This window comes from Paraphaeosphaeria sporulosa (assembly GCF_001642045.1).
Source record: "Paraphaeosphaeria sporulosa strain AP3s5-JAC2a unplaced genomic scaffold CC84scaffold_2, whole genome shotgun sequence".
Lineage (NCBI taxonomy): Eukaryota > Fungi > Ascomycota > Dothideomycetes > Pleosporales > Didymosphaeriaceae > Paraphaeosphaeria > Paraphaeosphaeria sporulosa.
In genome coordinates this window covers 1,704,833-1,720,875 of record NW_017253361.1, presented here as the reverse complement: position 1 = coordinate 1,720,875, position 16,043 = coordinate 1,704,833, and the positions used below count along the sequence as shown (strand labels likewise).

General features: G+C 54.2%; 6 protein-coding genes across 6 annotated transcripts; 3 read left to right on the top strand and 3 right to left on the bottom strand.

Annotated features, from left to right (window-relative positions):
- Positions 1 to 1,109: 1,109 nt before the first annotated feature.
- Positions 1,110 to 3,349, top strand: CC84DRAFT_1235709 (acetyl-CoA synthetase-like protein; the record flags this gene model as incomplete). Its single annotated transcript, XM_018183860.1, has 4 exons — positions 1,110 to 1,133; positions 1,202 to 2,250; positions 2,310 to 3,147; positions 3,323 to 3,349. The coding sequence occupies 4 exons, from the start codon at positions 1,110 to 1,112 to the stop codon at positions 3,347 to 3,349; spliced, it is 1,938 nt and encodes a 645-aa protein (XP_018040185.1).
- A 2,146-nt stretch (positions 3,350 to 5,495) lies between these two features.
- Positions 5,496 to 7,435, top strand: CC84DRAFT_1255770 (Lipoxygenase; the record flags this gene model as incomplete). The annotated part of the gene is made up of 3 exons (XM_018184567.1): positions 5,496 to 5,831; positions 5,883 to 6,159; positions 6,207 to 7,435. 3 exons carry the CDS (start codon positions 5,496 to 5,498, stop codon positions 7,433 to 7,435), a joined length of 1,842 nt encoding a protein of 613 aa, XP_018040184.1.
- Positions 7,436 to 8,130: 695 nt separating this feature from the next.
- Positions 8,131 to 9,054, top strand: CC84DRAFT_1213204 (uncharacterized protein; the record flags this gene model as incomplete). Its single annotated transcript, XM_018182512.1, has 1 exon — positions 8,131 to 9,054. The coding sequence occupies one exon, from the start codon at positions 8,131 to 8,133 to the stop codon at positions 9,052 to 9,054; it is 924 nt and encodes a 307-aa protein (XP_018040183.1).
- Positions 9,055 to 9,317: 263 nt separating this feature from the next.
- Positions 9,318 to 10,329, bottom strand: CC84DRAFT_1213203 (alpha/beta-hydrolase; the record flags this gene model as incomplete). The annotated part of the gene is made up of 3 exons (XM_018182511.1): positions 9,318 to 9,392; positions 9,444 to 9,846; positions 9,929 to 10,329. The coding sequence occupies 3 exons, from the start codon at positions 10,327 to 10,329 to the stop codon at positions 9,318 to 9,320; spliced, it is 879 nt and encodes a 292-aa protein (XP_018040182.1).
- A 581-nt stretch (positions 10,330 to 10,910) lies between these two features.
- Positions 10,911 to 12,513, bottom strand: CC84DRAFT_1160879 (uncharacterized protein). Its single transcript, XM_018177603.1, has 2 exons — positions 12,157 to 12,513; positions 10,911 to 12,106 (listed from the first exon to the last, which is right to left on the bottom strand). The coding sequence occupies exons 1-2, from the start codon at positions 12,206 to 12,208 to the stop codon at positions 11,013 to 11,015; spliced, it is 1,146 nt and encodes a 381-aa protein (XP_018040181.1). The 5' UTR covers positions 12,209 to 12,513; the 3' UTR covers positions 10,911 to 11,012.
- A 277-nt stretch (positions 12,514 to 12,790) lies between these two features.
- On the bottom strand, positions 12,791 to 15,588 carry CC84DRAFT_453829 (DUF1680-domain-containing protein). The gene is made up of 5 exons (XM_018186335.1): positions 15,171 to 15,588; positions 14,699 to 15,018; positions 14,132 to 14,644; positions 13,892 to 14,085; positions 12,791 to 13,842 (listed from the first exon to the last, which is right to left on the bottom strand). The coding sequence occupies exons 1-5, from the start codon at positions 15,456 to 15,458 to the stop codon at positions 12,797 to 12,799; spliced, it is 2,361 nt and encodes a 786-aa protein (XP_018040180.1). The 5' UTR covers positions 15,459 to 15,588; the 3' UTR covers positions 12,791 to 12,796.
- Positions 15,589 to 16,043: the final 455 nt, after the last annotated feature.

The window sequence follows — 16,043 nt, the reverse complement described above, 5'->3', positions numbered from 1 at the left end:
CGTGGCTTGTTGGGTTCCACTGAACTTTCCGCGGCGCGCTCGCTGCTTTGCCCTTGATGCGGGATTCTCACGCCTACATAGGTACAAGGCCATGGCCACAAACCCATCCCTTGGCAGCTCGGTGAGAACCGAGCAAGTGAGATTTTGAGCATTGTATGGAAACCGCTTGTGCAAGTAGAGTGCTCCTATCCAGACGAAAGGGTCCGCTTTCTAGGCAGTCCCACGTCTTGACTTAATACCCGCACACCTGCGATAGAGTAGACTCTTCTAACATCTGCTCAACTTCATTATGCAACAATACAATAAGCTTCTCCTACAATCGAGAATCGATGTTTTATCCCTGGGAAGTTGTCGCGCCATGAACAATGGAGATCGCCCCCACTCGTTCAAGAGGATGGTGACCCGCTGAATGATGGCCCAAGACTCTTAACTCCATATGGCTAGCGGAACCCCCGCGTCTTTACGCCTCAACGAGAACCGCACCTTTCGCAAGGCACTGGACAAGCAGACAGGATGGCTCTGGCGCAGAGAATGAGTGTCTCTGGTCCCATCCATACTCCAAGCCCAGACGAGAGGTTCGCTGAATCAGCGTCTAGGCAGTGACATTCCACGAAAATCCCGGTGGAAAGATCCTGCGAAGCCAGGCGGCATCAGGCAGGTGCGAAATCGACGCGGACGTTAGACGTCCATCATCACATAGTTCGATAGGATAAGCAGAGCCGGTTGGATCCTATGCCACGCTACATCTGGGCACCTTGGGTGCAAGACCGTGAACAATGGCGCACGATAGAATACACCATTTTCAACACTTCACATTATCCGGATCCGACTACGATAGCTCAGGGCATAAGAGATGGGATCATTGAGTCTCGACCGTGAAGAGGCAAAACCGCCTGCCGTTGACCTTGATCTGTACTGCGCAGCCTGGGCTGTTGTTTTAGCTCGTCATTCCGGAGTAGAGGATGATTGTGAGGTCGTCTTTGTCGATCCGGAGGGAAGCTTGCTGCGCTTCAATTTTCATGCCGGGACCAACATCGGTAGCTTTTTGCAACGCACAAAGGAAGCATCAAAATTTGTCTCTTTTAAATCCTCTGGTAGCGGCTTCCCCGATGTCACGCTCCGTACTACATCCGGTGAGAGGCACACCTTGCAGGGCCCAGCCGAGATTCTCGACGCCCATTTTCGTCAGACGGTGCTCCAGCTGCAGTCGCAACCTTCATCGACAGAAGTCGGGGCGATCAACATCAGCAGTCCACTGGACGTACAGCATGTTCTGCGATGGAACATCGAGCCGCCGCCGCGAGTCGAGGAGACGTTGTGCAGCCTATTCTTGCGTCAGGCGCAGTCGCAGCCAAATGCACCCGCGGTCTGCTCTTGGGACGGCAATCTAACATATGCGCAACTGGATGATTTGTCTGCAAGGCTCGCAGATTTGATAAGACGGCAGGGTGTGAGGCGGGAACAGGTGGTCGCGCTGTGTTTCGACAAGTCTCGAGTTGCTGTCGTAGCGATGCTGGCGGTCTTGCGGGCAAACGCAGCCTTCGTAAACCTCGGCATCGCCCTACCACGCCAGAGACAAGCCGCCATCATCAGCGCGTCAAACGCGACTCTCCTCATAGTCGACGCCAGCAATAGCGACCGTCTCAGCGAACATGACACAATCCCGAGCCTGTTGGTAGATTACGAGGTCATCACAGCCCTCCCAGGGCCCACGACTCCCCTCCCGGAAGTCGTGCCTTCCGATGCCGCTGCGATTACATTTACATCAGGCTCCACTGGACTACCTAAGGGCATCGTTGTCGAGCATGGCTCGATAGCGACCACTTGCGAGGCCATGGCAAACCGCTTGGACCTTGGACCCACCTCACGCGTGCTACAATTCGCGTCGTACACGTTCGATGCGAGCGTTGGGGACATTTTCTATGCGCTTGCTCGGGGAGCTTGCGTGTGCAGCCCATCGGAGCGTGAAAGAGTCGATGATTTGGCTGCAGTCGCTCGCAAGCTGGAGGTTAACTGGGCTTTCCTAACACCGTCTGTCCTTTCGCTGATGGAACCGCGCGATGTGCCCACGTTGCGGCGGCTCCTAGTGGGGGGCGAGAAGCCAGACCCAAAACATATCTCACTTTGGGCAGAGAGTGTGTCCCTCCATCTGGTCATGGGCCCAGCCGAGTGTGCCATTTATTGCGCTGCCAGTGTAGAGATTCAGCCTGGTGAAGATACGTCGACCTTTGGCCGAGCTGCCGGCTGCAGGTACGTAAGTCCAGGTGGGGATGAGACTCCTTAAACTGACTGTGTGTTCGTACAATTAGACTATGGGTGGCAGATCAATATGATCACACGAGGCTCGCCCCAATTGGCTGCCCTGGTGAACTGATCGTCGAGGGGTTTTCGGTTGCTCGTGGCTACCTGAACGACGACGAGCGAACGCGGCTGGCCTTCTTGAACGCCGAAGACGTGACGTGGTTACCACGGCAACATGCATCTCGCCTATACAAATCTGGTGACATAGTGCGATTCAACGATGAAGACGGCACATATTCCTTCGTCGCTCGAAAGGATACTCAGGTCAAGCTCCATGGCCAACGCGTGGAGCTCAGTGAGATTGAGCTTCAGCTCAAGAGCATCATTCCTGATGTGGATAGCGCTCTTGTTATATTGAACACATCTGCGGAGCAGGCTCATAGATACCCTCTCATCAGTTTCTTGGTGTTTACTGGTAGCTCTCCTGCCGTAGCCCGCACGGGTACAGCAACACTCTCGCTGACCACCTATGGAACGGACTTGTTACGTAAGGCCAAAGATCAGCTAGCAGCTATCTTGCCTACCTACATGATTCCTACCTTGTTCATTCCGCTTTTCCATATACCTTTCACCGCCAATGGGAAGCGAGACACTGCAAGGTTGCGCAACATTTCTCAAGAACTATCGTACGAGCAGCTCCGAGCCTTTTCACTAACAGAAGAGTCCGAAGGAGATTCAAGGCCACTATCACGACGCGAAGAGCAATTACGGGAGTTATGGGCTCAAGTACTCCACGTCAGCTCACGTGAGCTTGGAGCTAGTAGCGACTTTCTCAGAGAAGGCGGCGATTCTCTCGCAGCAATGCACCTGGTTTCAGCGGCCATAAAAACAGGTTTGCATTTACAGGTATCCACTATCCTTATGCAACCCCGCCTATCTGATATGGCGTTAAAACTCTGTCCGGCACAATCGCAAACATTGTGGGCAGATGCAACACCTGCTCCCTTATCCCTCCTCCCGCCAATTCTTGGCGCCTCGCAACTCAAATCCCAATGCGCTGCTGCTTGCCTGATAGATGCAGACGACATTGAAGATGTTTATCCGTTGACACCGCTTCAAGAGGTACTCTGGTCTGGTTCGCAAAGACGTCCTGGAACATACATTCTACAGATGACCTTCCAGCTACCGTCATCAATGCCTTTAGACACGTTCACTTCAGCTTGGGATCAATTAATCCAAACTGCCGACGTCCTCCGAACTAGAATCGTCTCCGTGCCTCACGCAGGTCACCTCCAGATTGTCTCTGCAATGTTCAGTTGGGACAGCTACAAAGACATGGCTGACTTTAATGAGCTCAATCCCTATGCTACTATGAATCTCGGCGACCGATTGGCACGTCTAGCTATCATCCAAACTGCTACAACGCCCGTTTTCGTTTTCGCTGCGCACCATGTTCTTTACGATGCGTTCATGCTAAACATGATCTTTGCCCGCATCGCTGAGATCTGCAACACGGTAAATGAAGCCATCCTCTCTCAGTTCCATCACTGACACCGCACCAAAGGGAGAGACCACCGCCGTATCACCGTTCAAGAACTACGTAGCCTACGTCAACCGCCTTCCTTCGACGCCATCAATGGCTTTTTGGAAAGGTGCGCTAGAGGATTGCCCTGCACCGACTTGGCCATTTCCGTCGCCGGCAGACATCAAAACCACAGTAATCGTCCGCCATCACATTGCTTTTTCGGTCCGTCCTGTCGAGTTCACCATAGCTACCATCGCGCAGGCAGCCTTTACCTACGTATTTGGCACACACAACCACGCCGATGATGTAGTTTTTAGTATGACCTTCTCCGGTCGTGACGCAGACATACCGTCCATACTCGACACTGCCGGCCCAACACTTTACACCGTGCCGTTTCGCATGCGCATAGATCATGATATCACTTTGCGCACTTTCTTCGACCGAGTGCGGAGCTATATCCGTGACAGTGCACCGTACGGACATATTGGGCTTCCGGCAATTGCGCGCGCTAGTCCTGACGCTGCACGAGCCTGCGATATACGATGTGTGTTTTCAGTCCAGCCACAGCATGTCGTCGCTCCGGAGGAAGTCTTTGGTCCTAGGACTTCATTTCGGGAAGAAATGGGAAGACTGCCACTGATTTTCGAGTGCTTCGTTGTGACGGGTGGAGTGGAGGTTGTGGCGGAGTATAACACGGGAAGTTTAGACGGGAACGAAGTTCAGGGGCTTGTCGAACGCTTTGGGGAGGTGCTGGTCAGGCTACTAGGTATGAGCATGAACGAGAAGGTCAGTGGGATCGATTCGGCCAAGGGAAACGCCACGAATTGAAGAGTCGCTCGTGCACAGGAGCGACTCTATTTTTGAGTGAAGCAAAACTACAGGACACTGCCCGTCATCCGGCTAACGCGACTGCACGTCCGCATAGCTGTAGGACCGAATCTACAAATGGAGGCGCAGTCATCTCAAGAATAGGTATTCTCTCGTACGTTCGATCATCGGAACAGCGAGGACGGATGCGGCTCAGTAGATGTGGTGGGGACCGCGGGGATTTGAAACTCGGATATGCCCCAAAGACATGAGAGCTTTAGCCAGGCTCCTTACCCGCATCCCGAGCCCCTGTCGGACATGCAGCAAAGCGGCACGTCATTGTTGTCTCCGCACGTTCGGCAGTAATACGAGCTGTTGTAAGAACGTTATAATGCAATGAATACGAGTTTTGGGGTTGAAATTCGCCATGATTCGGTCACTACCATCTTGTGTGCTCTATGCGATTGCGCATCAGTCAGTGGAACGCTCTGCAAACACGAGTCATTGGCGCGAGCGTTGAACCGTGGGAAGTGATGGTACTCGGGCGAGTACCATCAGTTCTTGCTCAGGCTCTCGGGCGAGTACCATCAGCCATTACCACTTCTGGACATATTGCAACCCCGACCGCATGCAACGTACGGAGGCAGATTTCGAAGGTTTGGGTGTTACTGTGGGTCACATTCCGGAATTGAGGCACAGCAAAATGTTGTTGTCGAGAGTATCTAACTTTCACCCTGGCTTTGACATGGACTACAGACGCTCCTATTTCCGACTTCCGCCTTGCTTGACGTGTCTCAGGCGCTAATCTCTGTCAGTATTCATACTGAATATCCGTATAAAGTTCTATACTGCCATGCTCACTCTACCCAAACATCCGATCATCACTCCATTCTCATTCTTTCTCTCACCACACTAAGCCACCATGCCTCGGCTTGCCCTCATCTCCTTGGTATTAGCCTGCAGCACCTCAATCAATGCAGCGGTCCTCAACACTCGTCAGAGCGACAGCAATGGGACCTCGAGCGTGACGATTACACAGAAAGATGCCAACCCAGCTGCCCGAAAGAAAGAGGTGGCATATCGCCATGACAACTTCTTATACAACGTATCCCAGATCGGGAACGCAGCAGCCTTCCCTATGGGAAAAATTGGAGAGGAGCGTGTGTCACTAGCTTGGGATCAGTGGCAGGATGACCGCAACATCATCACCGCCGACATTCAGAAGGATGTGGCGCAAATCAAGCAGGCAATCATTGCAGTAAGACCTTCCCGATGACCTATATCTGTTTTAAGCTTACAGGTTGTGCAGAACAATGGCACGCTAAGATCCCTCGACGACTACACAACAGTCCTGTACAAGGACCAGTGGCTGAACGCCTCACCGCTAAAGCCTGCTCTTGGGTCCTTGACCAACTACACCCTCGACTCCTTCTTCGGTGGAGAGCGCCTAGTGCGCCCCTACTCGCTCTACAAGGCGACTCATGAGGACGCTAAGCTCATCGATATTTCTGATGACGAGGCGAAGAAGATTGCAGGAGCAACAGTGGCAGCGCTGCTTGAGGCAGGTCGTCTCTTTGCCGTTGATCGTGAGTACATGCATACTCTAAGTTAGGACTGTGCTAAACCTGCGCAGACAGCTACCAAGCCGATAAGTCCACATACGTGCCTTCCCAGTTTAACGATAAGTACGGAGCCCCTGCTTCGGCACTCTTTTTTCTGGACGAGAAGAGCGACTTGCTCCCGCTGGGCATTCGCACGAACGTCGGCGCGAACCTCACGTACACACCCCTTGATTCTGACAACGACTGGCTTCTTGCCAAGATCATGTTTAATGTAGCCGATCAGTTCCATAATCAAATCTATCATCTCACTGCTACGCACAACGTGGGAGAAGCATTACATGAGGCTGCGATGCGCACGATGAGCGACAAGCATCCTATAATGGCAGTGCTCGACCGGTTGAACTACCAGGCATACTCTGCCCGACCCGTCGGCGAGGCGCTCTGCTTTAACCCAATGGGCCACTGGGACGAAAACTTTCACATCAGCCAGATCGGCTGCCGCAACTTCGTCACCAAGAATTGGCCCACTTACGGCGCGTTCGAGCCCAACTACTTGCAGACCGACTTCCAAGCCCGCGGCCTTGTCGACCAGTCCGGGAAGTCTCCCTTTAAGCACTTCCCCTTCTGGGACGATGCATCTGAGATCGTGCGAATTCAACGAGAGTTCTTCACATCTTTCGTCGACACGTACTACTCGTCCGATGCTGATGTCGCTGCCGATCATGAAGTCTGCGCCTGGTTCAAGGAAGTCCGCCGTGGCCCAACGGGCCCGGAGGTAGAAGCCCAGGGCCTAATTCCTGTGCAGTCGTTTCCAGTGGACAAGACGAAAAAGGTTCTCGTTGACATCCTAACTCACAATGCATGGTTGCAAGTAGCGCACCACTCACTCAATGCGGGCGACCCTGTGCGCTCCTCCCTGACCCTGCCGTTTCACCCCGGCGGTCTGTACAAGCCTGTGCCTGAAGCCAAGGGAGTCGATTCAATTGTCGCCTTCCTGCCCAATGCTACTGCTTCAGTCACGTACATTGGCTTTCTCGCGAGCTTCAACCGCCCGCGCTACCGAACGATGGACCCGCCACGCACACTTGCACATGCATACTCTGGACCGGACTTCCTGGCACGATTCGCCGAGAAGGAGATCAAGGAGGCCGCGGATAAGTATTTGGAGGCGATGAGCGCACTGGGTGCAAAGAATGAGGCGCGCAAGATCGAGGAAGATGGCATGTGCACTGAGCAGGGCATTCCGTTCTGTTGGACGGCGCTCAACCCGTCGTACATCCCGTGGTTCTTCTCGGTATGAGCTTGAGATAGGTTCGCAGGTTCTGAAGCATTTTCTGGCGTGCATGGCAAGGCGCTTGGGAGTTCAATAGACGAGTATAAGACTGAAGATGTTTGTCCGAGGGGTTTTTATGATATCACAATATAAGCGACGATTCAACCATTCAGTACTTCACTTGGAAAGTGTATCGAACATCCAATCGTACTCCAGATAAATCCTGAAACTTCGCGAGGTTAGTTCGGCTACTTCGTTGAACAATCGGAGCGATCAAGTGACCCCTCCGCTGTTTGCTCGCCTCGGTGCTTCAGATATGATCCTTGCCTTGATTTTGGGATGTGCGGTGCTTTTCCAGAATCGAGGTGGAACAAGACTCAGTCGACATGGTCAACCCAGGCACAACTTCAACCCATTGGCGAAGGTTATGGTCAAGGGAATGAAACTCTTCGTGGTTGAGGCTTTGCTGTTTTAATCTTTCACCTGCGCCTACGGCTCGAGCTTCCCACGGTGACCTAAAACAGCAGTCGGATTCACCTTTCACTCTACCAGCCGCAAATATTTCCGCACTGTATCTATAAATCTTTACCCGCTCCACACTTCAGCAACCGCAGCACTCTACCACTGCCCCCAAAAACACACCTGAAGCAACATACATCACTACGATCTTTCGAAGCGAACGACTTCGCTCGTAAACACACGATCTCAACATCTTAACATATATGGCGACGGTTTCCACAAACTTCTGGTCCAGCTTGGACACCGAAACCCCTGAGCTCCCCGCTGAGCTCCCCACCCCGGCGAACACCGTTACCCGCACAGCGTACGCATCCAAAATGAAAATGCGCCAGATGGCACTCGAGTCCGAGACCGCATTTGATGCCACCACCATAGACGCCAGCACCATGAACGAAGATGAGGCGACCGGCATTGGCACCAAGCCCGAGCCCGCTCGAGCCGGCGAGTCCAACACGGCAGAGGCAGCTGAAGATGCCCAGAAAGCTGCCGAACATATCGCCGAGAAGAAGGCGAAGAAGGCGGCCAAGAAGCTTAGGCAGAAGCTGAAGAAGGGTGTCATTGCCCTGGATGCGATGCGGCAGCACAAGGGTGAGGTCACCAACGGCGTCAAAGATGCCCGGGGCGAGGCGTCCGGCGCTCGGGATGGAGATGCCGCGGCTTCTGCTAATGGCTCTGTTGGCGATGCGGCTCAGAGCATCGCATCCCAGGTCAACGCTGCCCGCCCGGTGCAAGTGCAATCCGGTATGGACCACGAGGAGGAAGATTTCTTCCTCGGCGCCCTTTCCGCATTGCACCTCCCGGATCCCAACGAGTTGGCGAAACTTGACAATGCTAGCACCACCTCCGACGGCCAGGATGACGACAATGGCCTGCCCACCAAGACTGCTGCATCGACTTCGGTGCAAATCGATGCGCCTGCAGACAGCACCACAATGTCCCGCAAGAACACCATTGCAAACAAGCGGAAGAAGAAGAGCAAGAAGAAGGCGCGCGAAATCAAGGCTCAGACGGAGCTTCAGGCCAAGTTGCGCAAGGAGCGCTTCGAGGCATGGGAGGTGGGTCTGGCAGCTGTCTCCTTCGTGTGCTTTCTGACATGGGGTTTCTATGCGAACCTCGTTCATTTTTGAAGTGCGGTGGAAGATTTCTCGGTCCTCGTGGAGAGGGGATGGTTTGGAATGAGGGATCCGCTCAATGATGAGGATATCTTGCGCTCACATGTTATTCTGATCTTGCTGGAAGTTCGTGGTCCATGTTCATGCTTGCAAAAGGTAGATCGGATCCTTCATAGAGTTCACACGGGCAAGATCTGGTATACCAAAGAATCAACATCTCAACACATTACTATGATCTGATAGTGATGCTTGCGTGCAGCGCAGGTAGCTTCTTGTGATCAAGCCACACCGGCCATCCATGCAGCTGCGTCCGTCGTCATTCCATTAAACCCATACAATAAGTGTGGAGGAAGCTACACAGCATCAGTACTCATATCATATCAACAATACGGCATTTGACTTACAATCATCCACCTCCTGATCTTGCCCTGCGCGACATCTTTCGCAATCCACGGCAACGTGGCCGGCAAGTCTCTAATCAAAAGCGCCGGAATCGTAGCCACCTCCTTCAACTGATCTTCATTAGTCACAACATTCTTGAGCGATGCGACCGTCTCTTTCAACTGCGCGACAACGTCCCCCACACTGTTAGGCAACTCGATGCCCGAAGTAAGCGTCTCGGTGCAAACGACATCCGGCGCCGTAGTATTCTCCACGCAGTAGTTCTTAAGGATGATGCCTTTGGGAACGGGCTGCACGTCGTCCATGAGGCGCTCCTCAGAGCCGAACACCACGAGTGCCTTGATCTGCGCGCGGGCTGCGGCGCTCACGCGGTTGACGCATTTGTATGCCACGAGGCTGCCCTGGCTGTTGCCCGCACGTTAGCATGCCACCGAACACAAGCTGTAGCAGCATTTGCGACGCAGTGCACAGCAATGAACAAACGTACCTGTATCCCGTGACGAAAACCCTCGCCCCAGGACACTTCTCCACGTACTCGTCCACCATCCTCGCGCACGAATCCGCCCCAGTGTCGCTGCCACCGATATGGTAATCCACCAGGTTAGCAGGGTAGTCCTCGCGGTGTATGCCCTGGACGTCAACGTCGCCATCGAACGCGTCTACCAGCTCGTCGCGGAAGCGCGCGCCCCAGAACACGCCGATGTTACCCGGCGCCCATGTCTCGCGGCCGATTACCACGGCAGAAGAGGAGCATGGTCGAGAGCCGGCGAGGACTTCGTCGATGTGGGAAGAAGTTTGGGGGCCATAGGTTGTGCGGCGGAGGGGGTGTGGTGTTGATTCTGCTAGGGGGAGGAGGGCAGGGAGGGTGAAGGCGAGGAGGTATTTCATGTTGGCTGTGGGGAGGGGGAGAAGTATTGCGGTGTTCTGATGTTACACAGGACTTGCCGTAGATGTGCGGTATATATATCGGGTGTGACCAACGAATGGATTTCGCCCCCACGTGGTCCTTAGGGCCGCAAGAAACGGCGGATGAGCGATGGAAGTAGCGCACGCTCGGAGGAGAACTTCATCACCGGCGGATCCTGCGCAGATGGCAACGGATCTTTGTCAATATTGGTCGGTACGTGTTCCGGTTGACGAAGGTTTGCGAGAGCCATGCTCTCACGGGTAATAAACAAATGGATCATGACATCTATGATACAGCCTTAAGATTACTTCTTTACTATGATCTACTATCCCTAAAGAAGGGCAATAAAATCTCTCGAGAATACTCCGAAAAAATGATGTTTCAAAGGGATAGGAGGGAATTAAAGTATTACCGGTAGAGGGGTGCGGTCCGTGCGCTAAATCCGACTTTCTCTTACCCGTGAGAGCCATGTTCGGCCTTGGGCTCCCTGTTTTCGTTAGATGGGATGCCTCGTTCCTGACTGGGAAGTGGTGGGCCTGTTCGCCTAAGACGACATTAAACGGTACAAACAACTCAATTGCGCGTATATACACTGTATACCTAAGCATCTCCAATACATATCTACAAGAACAGAACATCCACCAATACCTCCTCCTCGGTCTCTTTAGTTCGCGCCTGTCTCAACCTTGAGCCAGGCGATGAAGTCCTGGATAGTAAACTCCTCAGGAAGCGCGGTGCTCGACGAAGCCGGAGCGCAGGCACTGGGTGCCGCCGAAGTGGGCGTTGCGATAACGGTTGCGAGGGTGGTAGGTAGCTGAGCAGATGCAGAGGACACGGCGACGGAGGACGCAGCCGGGGCGGAAGTAGCAGCCGGCGAAGATGCGGAAGGAGCGACTGCTACCGAGGAGGAAGCAGCAGGGGTCTGCGCGGCAGCAGATGTAGCGGGACGAGAAGACACGGGTGCAGCAGAGGCGCTCGCAGCCGCGCTCGAGGCCGGCGCAGCGCTGGAAGCAGGAGCAGGCGAGCCAGAGTTGCTCGAGCCACCAGGAGATACCACCGACGTGGTGAGCTCTCCGCTCTCCACATACACACCGCTGAAGAACCAGTCCTCTGCACCATCAGCATCGTTGCTGCCAGGAAGGCGCAGGACACCCAGGTGCCAGTCAGCACCGTTAGACGACGTGCTCGCGTCGAAGGGTCCGGCAGTCTTGGTCAGCGCATCGCTTCCCGTCGAGTGGTAAAAAGACACGGAGCCGGCGTCGAAATCGATTTCGTAGGCTACGTTGTGCCATTCGTCTGCAACGAGCTCAACGTCCCACTTCGACACGCCGCCGACGTGCCACTGCAGGTTGGTGTTGCTGCTGCCGGACGCGCCGTACTTGAGCTCGGTGAAGTGGCTTTCGAAGAAGGCAATTTGGTGCTCGTTGGTCGCGGTAGGCGCGTTCTCGGACGCAGTCTTGATAGAGAAGTGGTAGTAGACCTTGCCCTTGTTGATAGCGGCGGTGGTTTGCGGGATCAGCTCGGTGCGGAGCATGCTTTGGCCGTTCCACTTGGCTGTCTCGTCAATGGTGATCTTGACCCCCTGCTTCGAGCCCGTGTCCGCGGGGTTCTTGAACGAGGTGTCGAGGTTGACGTAGTCGCTAACGGCTCCGGAGCCATGGATGTAGTACTGATAAGGGCCGACTGGGTTGGAGAAAGACCACTTCTCGAGGTCGGCACTCGATGTCAGGTCATTGAAGCGTCCATCCCAGAGAATCTCTACAGCGCTGTCAGTACTGGCGATGTTGGGCAATCAATGACGGACGTACCTGCGGAAACAGCGCTAACTAGCGCGTTGAAGAAGGCGGCTTTGGCAAACATGGTGAAAGGAATGACAGGAACCAGCTGTAACGAATGTGATGGCAAGAAAGTACCGACGAAAGAACGAAAGGCTGTAGTGGGATGAATGAAAGAGGATGGCACTGCGGCGGTACTTACGATATACATCAGCTTCCCTCCACTGTCTTACCATCGAGACATCCTTGCAGGACCAATATCCCGGGAACGAACCCGCATTGCAATTGTTTCAGCGTGTTAGCGTGGGTCCAGATGGAGTGTTGTTCATGCTGCAGCCGCTGCTGGGCGTTTCGAGACGTTCGCGTGCGTTCGTCTCGCTGTGACAGGGCTGCTGATGGGATGACAAGGCGTTAGATATTGAGAGGAGCTAAACCGCATGTCGTCGCGCTCGGGTCCACATTCTACTTGTTGTGGTCTGGCGCGCGGCTTTTAGCGCTATGTATTGCCCCTGCTCATAAAAGACGGAAGATCTTGGGCCGATGCCGAGATGAACTTGGATTCGGCTGCAGGGCCTCGCATCATGCACTGTATTGAACGAATGTTTATGAACATGTTCTGTTTTCGCAGTCTAGTAACAGAGCCTCATGTTAAAATGTCCTGAAGAGTGACCATTCATTCCTCAAGCCCATCCTTCGCATCGGTCGCACCCTTCACGATGGTCTCACCCTCTTCCTGCGTGAACACGCCCTGAGCCACGAATGACTTGACCACATCATTGACTGTTCTCACGAATGCATCGTGCGTCTCAAAAGGCGCAGAGTCCCACACAACGTCCAAAAAGGTCGGGCCGTCGTTTCCGGGCGACGTGACGTTTGCGACAGGGACATCGTACCGCGGTAGCCCGTCATTGCGCTTGCGGTTCGCGATTTTTGTGTCTAATGACCCGAAGACAATGTTTGGCTCGACGCGCCGGAAGTAGGCCGATGCTGCTTGGGTGTCGCCGATGTAGTATGGACGAGCGATCAGATTGCCAACATTACTAGCGAAGGTAAAGACAGGGTCACCCTTCGGAGAAAGTTGCACAGTAGCGGCGCGCACGTAGTCGCCGTCGAGCTTGAGATGGCTATACAAGGAGAGCTGGTGGTATGTCTGATTTTCTGGCGGGGCACCGATCGTCTGGAGCAGGATGGGCCCCCACAACAGGGCCTGGATATCAGGGCGATCGATGGCGCGCTCGATGCGTAGGGTGAACGGCATTTTGACTTCGACGACGTCGCCAGAGGCCCAGGTCCGGCTGATGGTGAGGTAAGTGCCCGGGCTGGCTGTGGCATCCGAGACGGGAATGCCGTTGACGATGACCTGAAAGCCTCTACGGATCCAGGCTGGGACGCGCAGTTTAATATCCAGAGGTCCATCGCCGGTGATGGTAAGCTTGGCTGTGTCCGCGCGCGGGAACGATGTTTCTTGTTTGACTGCAAAACCCTTCTCAGCCCATTCCAAAGTAGAAGGGATGAAGAGGTTGACCCATAATGCGGATCCGTCGGCAGAACGTAGATACACCGTCTCTTGGTACTTTGTGTGGCTTTCCATCCCGCTCCCTCCACAGCAGGTACCGGTGTTTTCATATTCACGACTCGACCCTGGGGTTAACGGCTGGAAGTAGGTGAGCATCGGACTCTCGGTACTGCTCTCGTCTGCCCGCGAGCCAGCGATCATGTCTGTTCAATGTGAGTACATGCGCCTGCGACACTACTTTCCCAAGCTTACTGAACAGGCCGCGCTCATAGTTGTCCATGTAGGTGGCATTATGCTCGTGCAGGAACAGATACCTAGCCAGCTTAAGCAAATTGTACGTGGTGCATGTTTCAGCGCCATCCTCTGCAATAGCATTGGCAATGTTGTCTCTGTTTTGGAACAACTCAGAGTTCTTGTTACTCCCGGGATAATTTCCGCCTGTGCCGCTGCAGCGCGTCAGTGAAGAACACATGAGGGTGCCGGCACACTAACCCGTGGGCGAAGTGGCGGTGCGGATGCACCCAGCCGTAGAAGTTTTTCGCAGCATCGAAGTATTCTTGTTCTCCGCTATGCTCGAAGACGCTCATGTAGCCGATGAATTGAGGGACGTGAGTGTTAGCATGGAGCCGTTGTGCACGGCGTCTTCCAGGGATCCTATCAGCCGGCACCACAAGAATGTCGTTGTCGTCGACAGCCGCGCCAAACAACGATTCTCGGTTGTCGAAAGCTTTGGAAGTTTCCAAGTGACGTGGGTCGCCTGTAATTTGATAGATCTCAGGAAAGACCTCGTTCGCGCCGCCGAACTCGCCTGCAATGTACAGATCCCACATGTAGTTGAGGTCCGACCTAGTCAAATTGCCAGTGTAGCCAGGCTGGTTCTTATCTCCAATAGTCAGTGCTAAATGCGCCCAGTCTGCCATCTTCACCACGACGTCGAGTGCCTGGGTATTGTTGGTGTTGTAGTATGCATCTAGTAGACCTCTCATGATCTTGTGCTGTGTGTACCTATATCGCGATACAAAATCAGCATCAGTAACGTTGGGTACATCAAGCACTTACCATGGGGCCCAAGTATTCTTGGAAAGATCACTTCCATAGATAGCCCAGCGCGGAGGACCGAGCCTCAGCACCGTGTCTTCCGGCAAAGCCCCGACGTAACCAGGATGTGTAGGTACCCAGTCAGCAGCACTCGAGGTAGAATTTATTCCCTTTGTCCCATTCGCATCGTGCATCCGAGCAGTGATAGCATCCTGGCAGAGGGCTAACTCCTTCACCATCCAGTTCAACTTGGTCTTGAAAATGTCTTCCCCTTGATCGGCGTAAGCCTGGGAGAGCGCTGTCAGGTAATGGCCAGTCCAGTGCCCGCTAAGCAGCCCACCCTAAAAGTGTGGGGCACAAAGTCAGCGAAGTGATCAATAATAAAGGTAATCAGGCAGAGAGGCGTTTTGGCTTCGCATTGTGATTAAAGTCTGAAAGGTTCAGATGGTAACCGCAGCAGAAAACAACCACTCTGTACCTCGGGGTTTCGTACATCTTCCCATCCACCAGGGACCTCGACTCCATCTGGGTTGGGCCGACCGGCCTGGTTGTTGAAAAGGACCAGGAAGCGACGCTCATCATAAGCTTGGACGAACTCTTTTATCCGATCGCGCTTCTCCTGGAGCAAACCGTTGCCGAGCTGTACCTGATCGAGACGGAAAGGGCGAACAGGTGCAGTGCCTCCTGGGCCAGGATCACCGGTAATAGTTGAAGTTACCAGTGCAGCGAGAGAGATGGCCAGGGCTGCGAGCGCCCGCAGTGGGTTATTTATCCGGGCCATGGTAGCGCCTCGACGTGGGGAAGCTCTTGCGAGGAAGAGGATATCTCTTTATACAGTTGCATGTTGCCCCTAGACCCTTGTCCCTGATAGCAGAAGTGGGAGATGTGCAGAACAATCAACGGTCGCATTCATCGGTCGCATTCATGGGGAAGGAGATGGTACAGTCACGGCTGTCCAAGGTAAAGAGCCTCTGTGATGGTGCAGTGCATCGCAATCCCACCAATTAGCACGGGGAGGAGTTTGTCTGGCATATCAGCCGACTTATCGTGGGATGATCGTCCTGGCGAGCAGCGATAGCTTACTCATTAGTTGGCCAGCGATTGCAACGTCGAGGGTGCGGGGTGCGGTTGTGGAGAGAATGGCCCCAAGGAGGGATGAGACGCAGCTGCACCGTGCGCGCAGGCCCTCTCGGATGCGAACAGGCGGGATGCATCCGGGTCGTCGCTGCGGGCGCGCGGCATCACTCGAGCCAATCCTGCTTCCGTCATTCCGTGCAGCGTCGTCGACCGAAGAACTCGGCCATGCGTGCATGGCACAAAGAACGGACACGGCGACGCGCGCTTCAGGCAAGGCCCTCGGGTGCTA